The sequence below is a fragment of the Eulemur rufifrons genome, chromosome 16 (assembly GCF_041146395.1).
Source record: "Eulemur rufifrons isolate Redbay chromosome 16, OSU_ERuf_1, whole genome shotgun sequence".
Classification (NCBI taxonomy): domain Eukaryota; kingdom Metazoa; phylum Chordata; class Mammalia; order Primates; family Lemuridae; genus Eulemur; species Eulemur rufifrons.
This window is the reverse complement of record NC_090998.1, coordinates 39,599,832-39,615,105: the sequence shown is the minus strand read 5'-3', so window position 1 is coordinate 39,615,105 and position 15,274 is coordinate 39,599,832. Positions and strand designations below refer to the sequence as shown.

The window sequence follows — 15,274 nt, the reverse complement described above, 5'->3', positions numbered from 1 at the left end:
TCTAATAACCTTGGAAATGCCGCTACTTGCTGGAGATGTGGGAGTGGCACAAAGGGCATGAGCTAGCGGAACTGGCCATTACAGTGGCCACCCTGAGAGGACAACTGCAGACACCTGTTTTGCTCTCACTGAACCTTCCTCAGTTGAGTGAAGATGAGGTCTAATAAGATTTATCTTCAAAAATAAAACAGGGAACCAGTCTATCATCTCTTCAAAGGGACGAGACATTGCAGACCAGGACCACACCAGTAAGAATTTGTGGAGTACCCTAACCATGGAACTTCCCTCTTTCACGATCTATCTCATTTACTGCAATGATGGCAGTAAAGCCCCTTAAAACAGAAAGGGCAGCAGGGAGGGACAGCACAGAGACTGCGCTCCAGTCCACAGCTAGCGCTAGAGTTGGAGGAACTTAAAGAGTAAGAGAGGAAGGCAGCAGCTTTGCAGGAGAACGAAAAGACATCCACGTCCCTGGGCTTGTGAAAGACATCACACGCCCAGGATCTTCTCAGGAGGGAAAAGGAAGAAACAGATGCTGGCTGAGAGAATGGCTCATTCTAACAAAAGAAAAGCCTCTGTGGGTACCCATATTCTGCCCACTGAAACCTCCCTTTTTATCTTGGGTTTCTAAAGTCTGGGGTTACCTGAGAAGCCCTACAATGATCATTTGGGTGCAAACCTCTAAAACCTCAAGGAAGGCAGAGAAGAGGCTGCTCCCTCTAGCTCGAGAGACATGCTTGACTGCTACCTGAGACAAGTGAAGATTCGACCAGGCAGTAATGAAATCAACCAAACCTCACTGTGAAGAGTTCACATGGAAGAGTGAGGCTGAGGCTAGCCCCCATGGAGTTGAAACACCACCGGGCAGGCTTGGCGGGACTTTTTTTTTTTTTTATCTTCCCAACCCCTATTCCTTTCAGAATTACTAGAAGGGATTCTAAGGCATCATCACTATCTCATCAAAGGGATGAGAAACTGCCACCTATCTTGATAGTGCATGAGAGTGTCCTACCATCTGTAGTAAGCTACTCAGAACTAAATCTCTCCTTTGACATTTTAAAGCCTCATTCTAATTTAAGAACTCTTATCTCCATAGATTTTTTTTTTTTTTTTGAGACAGAGTCTCTTCTTTCTATTTTTAGTAGAGATGGGGTCTTGCTCTTGCTCAGGCTGGTCTTGAACTCCTGAGCTCAAATAATCCGCCCGCCTCGGCCTCCCAGAGTGCTAGGATTACAGGCATGAGCCACCGCTCCCGGCCGTCAGTTGGATTTTTAAAAAAATATCTGTGGGAATTAAGAAAGTTCAAATCTAATAATCTTATCTATGCACCCTTATGAATTTGAAAGTATTAGCAAAGCTGAAATTGTTGAATTATCTCCAGATTTCAGTAAAGCCTTAAGATACTAATATATATGTTACATGGCTTCAGGTTTCTTTCAAGTGAACCACTTCTCCACACAGCCTGCCTTCCCTATGGTTAACAGAAGAAATTACCTTTCCAGACTCTGAGAGGAGCAAACTCTGGGGGGCACCCCGTTCCACAAGACGAACCCTGCAGAAAAACAATATTTACTATATGCAGGCCTTTTAAAAAGTGAATTCACCACATCTGCAGCTGAGTACTGAGACCTCTAATTTGTCTCTCTTCTCACACTGGAGCACAAGTTCTCAAACTCAGTACTACTAATATTTTGGGTTAGATAATTTTTTGTTGTAAGGGCTACCCTGTGCATTGTAGGGTGTTTAGCAACGTCTCTGGCCTCTACCCACTAGATGTCAGTAGCAATCCCCCTTTTGTGACAACCAAAAATGTCTCCAGCCATTGTCATATGTCCTCTCGGGAGCAAAATCTCCCCAGGTTTCAGACCACTGCACGAGATGCTCCACCCATGCAGTCTGGGTCAGTGCCATGGGACACTCAAGGCACTCAAGTCAGTGGGGCTTGGGCCAGTGCTCACCTCAGGACACAGCTAAAATTTCCTTCTAAGCTGAGAGGGAGGAGGCAGGCTTTTGCCCATGGGGTTCAGATAAAACATTGTTCAAAGACCCTACTCTACCTCATTTATTGTGTCTGTCCCATCTTTTATTTTTAAACTCTTGGAGGAAAGAGACTATCCATGTTAGTTTAATTTATATCAAATGTCACAAAATACTTTTATACGAGCAAGAACTAAGTATTACGTTTTATTATTAAAGAACAGTGCATCTTGCTTATGGAGCCGGTTAAAGAAAAAAGATAAAAAAAATAAAGAAAGAACAGTGCAGCAACTGTGAGAATTAAAGATTTCTTCTTACAAATGTAAGCCTTATTATGTATTAATGATAAAAACAAATTCCTTCCCTCTTCCCATACCTCTCCTAGAAGATACAAACATAAAAAGAATGAGAGAAAACACTGGCTTTGAGGTTCAGAACTTTTTATACTTAGGAACTCTACTAGGAAATGAGCATAATAAATCTACTGTACCTGTCATGTCTTAATGATTTCAGATCTACATACACAGTAGTCGGATCAGGCCCTGAGGTTCCCTAAAGAAAAATAAATCAATGTATTGTTTATTTGAAACTTACATAAACTTTAAAAAATATATTTCTCTATTACACGTTTCAAATCAAATAGATAATTTAGCCATATACACAAAAAATCCAAACTTTATTCTGTCTTTTTAAAATTTAATTTAACTTTTTGGTAGAGATGAGATCTTGCTATGTTGCCCAAGCTGGTCCTGAACTCCTGGCCTCAAGCAATCCTTCCGCCTGTGCCTCCCAAAGTGCTAGGATTACAGACATGAGCCACTGCACGTGGCCCCAAACTCTATTTTGAAAGCTCCCTCTCTCTTCAACAAAGTGAAGCAGAGTTGGAGTCAACGACTGGAAGAGAGTCCTGGCCTGGCATTATCCTGGTGTTTCTCTCCTTCCCTCCCCTGGGAGAGTAGGCCCTCTGTCCTCCCTCTTTTATCACAGGGGCTGTATCAGCACTGAAACATTGCTGAGCTGAGGAGGGCTGCCACCCCTAGACTCAAAGCACAGATGAGACAAGCCATCATAAGGGATTTGTACAACCAACATTGGCTCCAGACGATGGCAGGGGGCCCACTGTGGGGGCTCCAGGGTTAAAGCATCATTATGCTTCTTGAAAGTCACCCGACTGCAGTCACAGAAGACCTGAAAGCATCCACCCATGTGTGCTACCTTCTCACTCTCGTCCATACCTGTATTTGCCTTATCATCCTCCAAGATACATAAAATTACACTGTGTTCTAGACCCTTTTCTGCTATTTACTCACCAGTAATAACCTGGTAAAGTTGCCATTTGGCTGGACAAGAGAATACAGGCTTATCTGTGCTTTGTTTGCAAAGAAATTTTTTTTAAAAATGGAGGAGACAGAAAAACAGAAGGTCAGGTACAAATAAAATCCAAATAGGGCTCAGAAAATCTTTGTGACTCATCATTACGGACCACATGGTGATGACTACTAAGTAAACACTGACACTGGTGCTTACTTCCAGCACTGACTGCGCCAGGCAGCCCAGTGACTCCACAGAATGACCCTGCAAAGCACAGTACCAGTATCTTCCCTTTATTGATGAGCAAAATGAGACAGAGACAAATAAAAAGCACAAGTCCCATAGCAAGAAAGTGGAGCTGGGGCTCAAGCCCAGGCAGCCTGACTTCGGAGCACATGCTCTGGGGCACTCTGCATCCCTCTCCAGTTTGTGAGTAAACAAGATTCATGAGGGTCACCTGTAAACATATTGCCACATTGACTCTTGATCCAAATGTGGTGCTGACAGCCCGAGGGGACAGCCCGATGTCCTTGAAGAGCTTGGAGAAGGACTGCTGGAGGGCAATGCGGGGCCGCTCCTCTGCCACCACCACACAGGTCCGGATGCACGAGAGATTGATCCCTCTGGTCTGCAAGACACCCATGCACAGGAGCTAAGTCATAAGTCAGCTGGATCACAGAACTGAATGCGCAGGGCCACTGCTCTTAGCTCCTTGGTCAGGAAAAGGAAATGTGTATTCTTACTTCAGACTCGCAGAGAAAAGCAGCTTTCCAAAAAGAGGAAACTGCCAAGGCATTCCATTAAAATCATTACCCACTGGTAAATTTGCTCATTCTCTATTTCTTTTCTCTTTCATCTAAAAATTTTAGGCTCTTTAACAATACATTTTTGTCTCTCCTCATTTCTGAACCTTAGATTTCTCCCTATTTGATGGGACTGAGAGAAAAATAAATTTAGAACCCTAAAGAACTAATCTCTTTTTTTCTCTTAAGGTCATATTTCTCTATCAAAGAAAATTCTGTATTTTCTGACTTTCTCATATGACAGTCAGACATATGATCATTCCATACACAGATGAATGAACCACTTCAGGGCAGTACACAAGCCTAATATTCTGAGGTTTCAAATTCTACTGGGAAAAACTCTATTGGGGGTCAGAGTTCTCTTTTATCTTTACATAAAATCATTTCTATTTAGCCTCCCAACCAATTTCACCTTCTCCATAAAGTAAGAATCAGGTTAAACTCTAGAAAAGTACATTAAATTAGGAAGGTAGAAGACATAAACTTCCTGATTTTTACAAAACACCCATTTAACTGATTGGCTAGGAAAAGGCAGACAAACATGTCTATTAGCCCCAAGCCTGGTACTGTCATGCCCTGGCCCATTTCTTTAAAACCTCGTGGGACTGGCTAGCTGCTGAGAGATGCTTCTTACCTTTAGGACCTCCACTTGGTTGCCAAGTCCTTTAGTGCAAAGCTCCATTACTGAATAGGAGCAGAAAGTGTCCCTTATTTTATACTGGTTGACGGTGGTGAGCCAGAGGAAAAGGTTGTTTTCTAACTCCATAGGAGGAATTAAGATGGACTGGTGACCCGAATAGACACTGCAATGAAGAAAGGCAAGAGCTGGCATTATCGATTTATCCTAGACATATTTATGCTTTAGACCACTGCCAATTCCACAAATATTTATGGAGCATGAAGGACAGTGTAGGGTCATATGAGATATAAAGGTCTAAGAATCAGCCTTGTTTCCTGTGTAATTCACAAGACACAGTAACTATAAAATAAAGCAGACTGTGGTAGGTGTGGTAATTGAGATGTGAATAAAGAACATTGAGATCACAGAATAAAGAGCAATTCATTCAAGCTGGGAAAGCCAGGCAGGGGGTAGTAGTTTCCACTGAGTAGGCAACACTTGAGCTAGGGCTTGAAGAATGAGTAGGAATTTGACAGTGGCTGGAAGAAGTGGGGATGGTGGCGAGTGTGTTCCGGGCAGAAGAACTGCAAAGACAAAGCCAGAGAAGTATGGCGTGTTTAGGGCCATCAGAAATAGTGTTCAAGTGAAATCCTAGAGCACAGGGTGCATGTGGGAGTAAGGCCAGAAAGGTTGGGGCCAAACTGTGAAAGGGCTTAACTATCATATGAAGAAGTTCAGACTTTACCCAGCAGGCAGTCATTGCAGCTTTAAGTTGGGGCAAAATTAGCAACATGGAATAGGGACTGGAGCTACTAATACAAGCCACTGAAGCCTGAGAGATGGTGAGGAGAGGCTGCAACTGTGAGTGATGACAAAGACTTCAGCCCAACAGTGCAGTGCCAGGATAAAAAGGAAGGAATGGCAGAGTCACATATCTTACGTCCAATCTACAGCCACAAAGTTTAAAGTATCTTAAATCCAAGTATAGCTCAGAATCACTAGGAGCCCAGGGATTCTCTATGAAAAAAGTACTGGAGTTGTGGGCTCCACCTCTGGAGATCTAAGTTAGTAAGTCTGGGGAAGTTCCCTGTTAATTTGCTTTGTTTTTTAAAGACCACTAAGTGATTCTTATGTAAAGAGAGGTGTAGCAACAACTGAGCCAAAGGACCTGACATTTGATTAGATGTGAGACTTAAAAGATATAGAAATTGAAGATAATGCCCAAATTTCTGGTTTGGGCCACCAGGTGGATGATCCTAGCCTAACAAAGATGGGGATACAGAAGGAGGATGTTGAGTTGCTGGCATTTGTGATATATACCAAGGAGGTGAAAATGCACGTCTAAGATAAGGTTCCCTGGGTGGAGAGCGGAAGGAGTTAGGATCTGTGTTCCACAAGAAGCAACCTGGCTGGCGCAAATGTGCTACATCCACATGCTGTCATCCCATCCCATCATACTCCTTCCTGCCGAGTCTACGGGGTACATTCTGGCTGTCAATGCATGACATATTTCACCCAAGTATGATCCTTGTACTTGGCTCTGCTTCTAAAACACGGATTACAGGATGGAGCAGAAAGCAGGTAATAGGATCACTGCCATTTTGTATGAGGCATAAAATAGAAAAGAAAAAAAAGGGAATACAGACAAAACTAAACAAACATCAGATACATTAGGTTCACAAATTCTGGAAACATCAGCATTTACAAAAACTTTACCCAATTAAGGGAGCAAAGGGAAGGATGAGATGGTTACAGTCCCCAGTACACCCCGCACATTCTGTTTCCTTGGCTTTTCCATCCCTACCTGCAGAGACACCAGAGTGCAAAGCCAAGTCCACAGTAAGGGTCAAGGCAGATGGCGATCTGCCGAGAAGAATACAACTCACACTGGAGCTTGATGGCTCTGCAGAGAGCATTAACCGCAGAGTGGGACATCTGGAAAGTAAGGAACATGGAACAGGATGGAACTGTCATCCCACAGGCAGAGAAATGGCTCTAACAATGGGTTGGAGAAGTTTCCACTCCCCAAATTCCTCAAAATGATGTATATTTTTTAGTGCTTCAAAGCCTAATCTAAGTCTAAATTAAGGTAACATATTTCTGTTCGTTAGTTAATACTGAGTTTCATGACACATGAACTGGTGATTTTACACTGACTTTAACTAGAACACTTATTACTTGTTAGCGTTTATGCTCGGTTCAGACACTTCACAATACAAATTCCTTGGGATAACTTATCCCGGAAGAGCCAATGCTTTTATTTAAATATAGCAGGGACCCTTGATCCTCCGCCTACTGGTCTCTGGTACGCCCACTTGGCCTCTACATCCAAAGTCCCTGGGGTAGTGGTCATCTCTATTTTTTGCAGAGCTGGCATGTTTCCAGCGTTCACTGAGTGAGTGAATATATCCGGACTACTTTACCTTCACTCCTGTAAGCATGCCAGTTGTGGAAACACTAAAATCAAGATATGCCAGCATCTCAGGAGTAGGTGGTTTATACAGCTGAGGTAACCTTTTCCTGGGTAAATCATCTGCAATGAAAAGAAAAACTTGATGTCAATCAACATGCTGGAACATGAAGATCATCGCTCTTCAACGGGTTTTCTGTGGCTTTGCTATGGCCAAATTTAGCTTCTGGGATCTGCTAAAGCTTAGGCTTCCTGTATTTAACCAAGCAGCTCATGTAAGTCACTCTTAGAGGTAGATTGGGGTTGAGGACACCACTAGACAAGATAAGCAAGCAAATCTATATCAGGTAATTTATTTAACAGAAGTTTAGTAAGGAGTAATATACCACAGTAGGAAGTAGACTGCTGCAGTTCTAATCCCAGTGCTACCATCTATCAGTGATGCTTTCACTTCTTTGTGTCTGTTTTCCTTTTTTTCTAGAATAGAAAACCCTAACCCTAAAATGGATCTCTAAAATAATACCTCACAGAATGGTTGGGAAGTTTACCCACATGAAGCACTTTTAAAAAACAACTGACCAAGTAAATGGTCGGAAAGCATTAGTTGTTGTTACTATGCTGGTTTTAAGTTAAAGTTCATTATTTACCATTCAGTATGTATTACGTTAATCATGGGTGGCTGTAAAAGTTGGAAAGTTTTTCTCCAAGTTAACCTGGCAGATTTTTAAGAATGGTAATCCAGAACTGGGAGTTATTTTCTTTCATTCATTTAGAATACCTCTCCCTTCCCCTCAAATTTGCTTTGTAAGTTTGTCAAAACCCAGGATGTCCAGGATTTCTCTCACCTCAACCATGCCTCTTCAATGGCTCCTTTGGCTTTCTGGATCAAGAAGCAATTCTAACTCTGAGTTTTAAATCTCCACGTCATTGGGTACCCATTTCTGGTCAAACCAAAGACTTTCTGTATCACCACCCACCTACCTTTGTGTAGGGTAGGGTCACTCATATGATACTTAGGTGCCTAAAGAAACTTTCCTATTGTCTTTACCACAGTCCACATTTCAGGTGCTGAAATGTGATTGAGTCCATCAACCAAAGTCCAAAGTAGATCTACTGGCAACATTAACACTAACACGATCCCTTTGTTTATGCATTATCTGTGACTGTGCTTCTGTCCTTAAGTAACAAAGATAAAAATATCTAGTTAGCACCAGGCACACAATAACCACAAATATATGCCATCCCTGCATTTAAATCCACACAAATGTTGCTGAGGTGGATACTATACAGCACTTAGTGAAAAAAACGTCAGGAGGAAATGAATGAGTAAGAGGCCAGGAATGGAGCCTATCTGACTGAGTTTGAGTTTTACTTCTGCTGCTTGTTTGACTTCCCTGTGCCTCAGTTTTCTAATCTGCAAAATGAGGATAAAAATGGCATCTATTTAATAGGGCTGTTGTAAGGATAAAATTAGGTGACACAGGTTAAATGACTGACATCATAAGGACTGAATAACAGTTAGAAGCTATCATTATGATTGCATTACATGGTTTACTCTTTACATTCAACCCCCATTTTACCAACAGTTTTTGCCTGGGTTAGTAAGGATGCTCAGAGAGTAGCAGATATGCCAGGATTTAAACTCCTCTGCTTTAACGCCAAAACCCACTCTTCTCTTTGTCATGGATCCTCCAGATAGCCCTGTGTCTCATCCCACTTCTTTAATATAAATATCATCTAAAACTCATGCACTTTGTGGTTTTCAAAGTACAGTATTTTCATATTATATTGTATTTGATCTTCTCAATAAATATGGTGCAGTGGCTTGTGCCTGTAATCTCAGTTACTTGGGAGGCTGAGGCAGGAGGATTGCCTGAGGCCAGGAGTTCCAGACCAGCCTGGGCAACATAGCAAGATGCTGTCTCAAAAAAAAAAAGAAAAAACTTAGCTGGGCTGGTGGCGTACACCTGTAGTCCCTGCTACTCAGGAAGATCACTTGAGCCTAGGAGTTCAAGGCTGCAGTCAGCTGTGATTGCACCCCTCACTGCATTCCAACCTGAGCAACAGAGCAAAATCTCATCTCTAAAAAAAAAAAAAAAGTAATAATGTGGTAGGGGTAGGCAGTAGTTTAGGAAAGGGTAATCAAAGCTCACACTAGAACCCAGGTCTTCTGACTCCTAGTCCAATGTTGTTTCAGTGGTATCACATCTAGAACTGAAAGATCAGATCATCTCAATATTTTATTTGGCCCTACATGTACATGGTCACACCCAGCACGAAAACCTAACCGCCTTTAGATGATACCAAGCTAACAGTGAGACACTTTTTATTTAAAGAGCTCTTAGAGTGTTGTGATCTGGTTCTTTGCACCTGGCTGACACAGTGTCCACTCCTGTGGTAGCATAAGCTTGACTGATGGTAGGCTTTGCCTCTGTCTTAGCAAGCAGAATGTGTTGTGACATAAAAGCAGGGTAAACACGTTTTTTTTTTTTTTTTTTTTTTTTGAGACAGAGTCTCGCTCTGTTGCTCGGGCTAGAGTGAGTGCCGTGGCATCAGCCTAGCTCACAGCAACCTCAAACTCCTGGGCTTAAGTGATCCTACTGCCTCAGCCTCCCGAGTAGCTGGGACTACAGGCATGCGCCACCATGCCCGGCTAATTTTTTGTATATATATATTTTAGTTGTCCATATAATTTCTTTCTATTTTTAGTAGAGACGGGGTCTCACTCTTGCTCAGGCTGGTCTCGAACTCCTGACCTCGAGCGATCCACCCGCCTCGGCCTCCCAGAGTGCTAGGATTACAGGCGTGAGCCACCGCGCCCGGCCAGGGTAAACACGTTTTGCACGGGAATCTCAGGTAGTGCATGTTCTTGCTTCTTGAACAGCTCAAGAGCAATTTCCTTTCACCTGTGTCAATGATGGTTGGCCAGGTTTTCACATCCACAGCTGCTGCTGCCTCTCGAGACCTCAGTAGCCTCATTAGGGTCTGAGTGGTGAGAATACAGGCTGCTTTGCTGACCTAGAAAACAAATGGACAGCAATAAGCACCAGGGGGCTTAGTCCTGATGCAGCACCACAGGCTCACACACCATACCGGACAGGGTAATATCAGCTTTTCAAAGAACACATACAGCAAAAAGGAGGTTGTTGTTTTCTCTTGCATTTTTCCTTCCGGAAATGTGTAACACTTAATTATCTCAGAATGATGGACTTGTTCACAAGTTATCATTTACAACAGTAATTTTCGAATATTTCATAGTTATAATCTCAGTATGGGTTCCACAATCCTATGATTTCACAGAGACCACAATAAAATTAAGACATGGATTATGTAGTGCGCAAGGCATGAGAGGAATCAGATAATCATGTTTGAAGGAGTTAGTGTTCACAACAGTCAAGTGAATGGTGAGACATACTAGACCTAAAACACACACTGAATCTGAGGAGCCCTGGTGTGGATACAAGCTCTCACAGAAACTAAGTCCTCTTGCCCGGATACACACGGAAATGCAAAGTGACCTACTTTGCCCACAAACTGTGACAACAGAAAGAAATTCCCCTCCCTGCTTTTCTGGCCCACTTTATAGAACATAACAAGGGCACTTTGCTGAATTAAACTTTGTAATAAAACCATCTATGGTGAATATGGCTTTTATGCTGTGGGCTCAAGTTGCTGACAGAGCAGCAGTTCTCAGAGAAGCACATGTTACGTAAATTGGAATTTTGTAATCTATCAGTATACTGGCCAAGGCTGCCCTTTGGTTTAAAGTACATTAGGATATAAGGCAATACACACTTATTTATTTTCTTCAATTCTCAGATTCTGTAAAAAATTCTATCACCTCCAGAGCAAGGTTTAGATACCTTTTAATGCCTTTCCAAGTAAATTTACAAAATTAACTGAAACAAAAGTGACCTGACACTGTGGAGAATTCAGAGTTTGGCACATAATGTCATCTTGGTTACTGTGCAGAAAAAATATCAGACAGATGGCATGTTTTAAGAAGGTGGGGAGGAAAAGACAATCTATGAAGAATTACTAATGACCACATCATCTCCTTAATGTTCATGATAAATGCATGAAATGCTCTAGCTCAGAGGTTCCCAACCTTTTTGGCACCAGTTTCATGGAAGACAATTTTTCCACGGATTGGAGGCGGGGGAGAAGGTGGAGCTCAGGTGGTGATGCGAGCGATGGGGAGCAGCTGTAAATATAGATGAAGCTTCTCTCACTCACCCGCTGCTCACCTCCTGTTGTGCAGCCCAGTTCCTAAGTTTCATGGAAGATAATTTTTCCATGGAAGGTGGGGTGCAGGGCTCAGGCAGTGATGCTCGGCCTGGTCCCCAACAGGCGACAGACCAGTACCAGGCCGTGGCTTAGGGGGTTGGGAATTGTGGCTCTAGCTCACCTGTAACCACTTTCCCCTAGTTTCTTCACTGAATAAAGATGGTTGTATTGGCCACATTAAGGAAAAGGAGGTGGTTTTCAGGAGACAAATTTGACTTCCTGACTCAACAAAACTGGAAAATTAGTGAGCATCCTTAGTTGTCTGAATCTGGAATTTATGAGATGAGGACAAGGCAGCTGGTACTTACATCGACAATCATACGCACAGTGGGTAACGTGGCAGTAAGGTTCTGAGCATGCGGAGGTCGGACGGTCACTGGTATGCACCCCGCATATAGGCAGCCATAGAAGGCGGCAATTAACTCAATGCCTGCAAGACAGGGGACCCTGTTTGTCAGGAGGGACACAGCATTACCTAGTACCACCGAGAAACTAACAAGCAGACCTTCCAAAGCCAGTTTATTAAATCATGTGCTAGGTGGGTTATTCAAACCATAATTTAACAGAGACACCAGCTAAAGAAATTTTAAAAATTAAGAAGGAAATGAAAGTGAAGAAGGAAGCACATAAAACAATTTAAAAGAATATAGAGAAACCAAGAATAAATAACAAAGAAGGAAATTAGAAGTAGCCTGAAGAAGATATTACTTAGTATTACTTAGAAGAAAAAGCAGAAATCAGGGATGGTTAACTAGGAAAATAAAGAAAAAATAAGTGATGAGGAACGCCTGAGCTTTCTTTAAATATTTAGAAGAATATGAAAAGCAATTAGAGTTCTTAGATGTCAGTGGGTACAAGTTTCAGGGAGGCAAAGCATGACTCGATATGAAGAAAACTTTAGGAGGAGAGGCCTCCTCAGGAGTGTGCTGGTCTACCACCATGTCATTAAGTGTGAGGTGCAAGACATTCTCATGGGAATGTGGTAAGAGGGATTCCCATACGAGATGATCTCCTAAGAAATCCTAGTATCCACGTAAATAAAACAGCATAATAAGAATTATGGAGTAGTCTTATTTCACGGTGAAGAAATAAGAGTAGAGGAAAATTAAAGGGAATAAAATTAATGAAGGAAGGGGGATAAAAGACCAAGGAAGGTTGGATGTATGAGTGGGTTAGATCAGTGGTTCCCAGCCTTTTTGGCACCAGACACGGGTTTCATGGAAGACAATTTTTCCATGGACCAGGGTGGGTGTGGGTGGGGGATTGGGGGATGGTTTTGGGATGATTCAAGCACATTACATTTATTGTGCAGTCAAACCTCTCTGCTAATGATAATCTGTATTTGCAGCCACTCCCCATGGCTAGCATCACTGCCTCAGCTCCACCTCACATCAGGCATTAGATTCTCAAAAGGAGCGCGCAACCTAGATTCTTCGCGTGTGTTTACAGTAGGGCACGTGTTCCTATGAGAGTCTAATGCCACTGCTGATCTGACCGGAGGCAGAGCTTGCATGGTATGCAAGCAGTGGGGAGCAGCTGTAAATACGGATGAAGCTTCACTCACCCACTGCTCACTTCCTGCGGCCCGGTTCCTAACAGGTCACAGACCAGTAGTAGTCCGTGGCCTGGGAGTTGGGGACCACAGGGTTAGAGACAGAAGGAGTAAAGGAAGGGACAACTCAAACATGTCACCTAAAATTTTGAATCTTTTCACCAAACTGTCCCCAAATAATTCTGAGTCCCTCTTACTATGAAGGGAAGGTTGTTGAATTAAATTAGAACATGGGCAAGGCACTGTGGTGCGCCCTGTAGTCCCAGGTCCTCGGGAGGCTGAGGTGGGAGGATCCCTTGAGCCCAGGAGTTTAAGACTAGCCTGGGTAACATAGTAAGACCTAGTTTCAAAAAAGAAAAAATACTGAGTATGAGAAAAATAACATGAAATATCTCATTAATGTAAGTGTTGATTTAAAAATAAATTGCCAGAGAAATATTAAACATCAATCATGAAATGAAAAATGTTAAGTCAACAGAGTTCATGCACAATGTTCTTTTAGAAACTGCATGAAATGCTCCCATTCCTGAATGCTCTTAGAAACAAACAATCTGCTTTGAGGGTTTCCGAAAGTCAGGTAGCTGAAGTCTTATTTATTTATTTATTTATTTATTTTTTTGAGACAGAGTCTCACTCTGTTGCCCAGGCTAGAGTGAGTGCCGTGGCGTCAGCCTAGCTCACAGCAACCTCAAACTCCTGAGCTCAAGCGATCCTCCTGTCTCAGCCTCCCGAGTAGCTGGGACTACAGGCATGTGCCACCATGCCCGGCTAATTTTTTCTATATATATTTTTAGCTGTCCATATAATTTCTTTCTATTTTTAGTAGAGGTGGGGTCTCGCTCTTGCTCAGGCTGGTCTCGAACTCCTGAACTCAAACGATCCGCCCACCTCGGCCTCCCAGAGTGCTAGGGTTACAGGCGTGAGCCACCGCGCCCGGTCTGAAGTCTTCATTTATTCAATGTTTACTGAGTGCCTTTTATGTGCCAGAAGCTGATAATAGAAATATAAGAGTAAATAAAATAGACATAGTCCCAGCAAGCACAACTTGAGGGGTAAGGCTTGGTTCCCACCTTAGCCTATGAGCATAGTGCTCTCAAGAGTGTTGGAAGTACACAGCCTACAAGGTTCCTGTTCTCTTACAGGTTGTACTCTAGTAATGGAGCTTGAAGTCTAGTCTATAAATCTAACACTTACCAGGTGGATAGAGCAACACCACATTGTCTCCTGCATTTAGATGTCCCTTATCACCAAGAACTGATGCAATCCTCTCTGCTCGCTTATGAAGCTGAAGGCAGCTGGCTGTGCACACAGTAGTTCCCTTTAAACAAGAGAAAGGATAAGTGGGTCAAAGCTCAGCAAAGAAATAAATAGTAATAAGCACAGGCAATTCGACATCACACCTGAAAGGCTTGTGCCTTGGCAGATTATCCTTAGCAAGTTATCAATTCTAGTGAAAATTCCTCTAGCATCAAAATACAAGTGTGAGATTCCTTTTCTTTTTTAATATTTAGGGAATTAAGGTACGTAGGAAATAGTAACATTCATCTAAATCAAACATATTTAAATTTATAGTTTTTCTTAAGGTAGAGGCCTGGCGCAGTGGCTCACGCCTAGAATCCTAGCACTCTGGGAGGCTGAGGCAGGAGGATTGCTTGAGGTCAGGATTTCAAGACCAGTCTGAGCAAGAGATAGACCCAGTCTCTACAAAAAATAGAAAACTTAGCCGGGCGTGATGATGCCGCTGCACTATAGTCAGGATGTCAGAGCAAGACTGTTTCCAAAAAAAAAACCAAACAACTAGCATGAGAGCAGGAGTGAGGTCAGGACAGTAAATATTGGCCATGTGATCATGTACATTTGCTATGCATATAACACAAATTTGGCTCTCAATTTTCTAACAGTAAAGATAATGAACAAAAACAGTAGTAATGAATCAGAGCCCACTAGCTAATAATAACGATTAAGAGATAAGAAGATGGCCAACTATTTCTGATCCTGAGAATAATTTCTCCTGCGAGTCTCCATAAAGTTCCCTGAGCCGGGCCTTGTTTGAACCCCTTTCCTTTGTAAAATACAACACATATAAGGGAAAGTGCATAAAATATGTATGTATCTTAATGAAAAATTATAAAGCAAGCGTCTATGTAAGAACTAGCATAACATAAAAAAGAAAACCTTCTCTAGTGGCTCCAAAGCATCCACAGGGCCCCCCACTCACAGCCTTCTCCATCACTCCATAAGTAACCACTATCTGGACATTTTTATATTACCACTGATTTTTCTTTGTAATTTTACCACCCATGAGATTTTTAAGT

General features: G+C 42.4%; 1 protein-coding gene across 1 annotated transcript in view; it reads right to left on the bottom strand.

Annotated features, from left to right (window-relative positions):
- The window catches only part of DIP2B (disco interacting protein 2 homolog B), a 215,655-nt gene that overhangs the window by 9,683 nt on the left and 190,698 nt on the right, over window positions 1-15,274 (bottom strand). The window contains exons 26-34 of the mRNA XM_069489769.1: window positions 14,154-14,277; window positions 11,716-11,837; window positions 10,027-10,138; window positions 7,134-7,243; window positions 6,515-6,645; window positions 4,726-4,894; window positions 3,746-3,916; window positions 2,468-2,529; window positions 1,495-1,552 (exon numbers count right to left, since the gene is read on the bottom strand). Coding sequence (XP_069345870.1) covers window positions 1,495-1,552; window positions 2,468-2,529; window positions 3,746-3,916; window positions 4,726-4,894; window positions 6,515-6,645; window positions 7,134-7,243; window positions 10,027-10,138; window positions 11,716-11,837; window positions 14,154-14,277 — 1,059 coding nt within the window. The remainder of the gene's footprint in view (window positions 1-1,494; window positions 1,553-2,467; window positions 2,530-3,745; window positions 3,917-4,725; window positions 4,895-6,514; window positions 6,646-7,133; window positions 7,244-10,026; window positions 10,139-11,715; window positions 11,838-14,153; window positions 14,278-15,274) is intronic.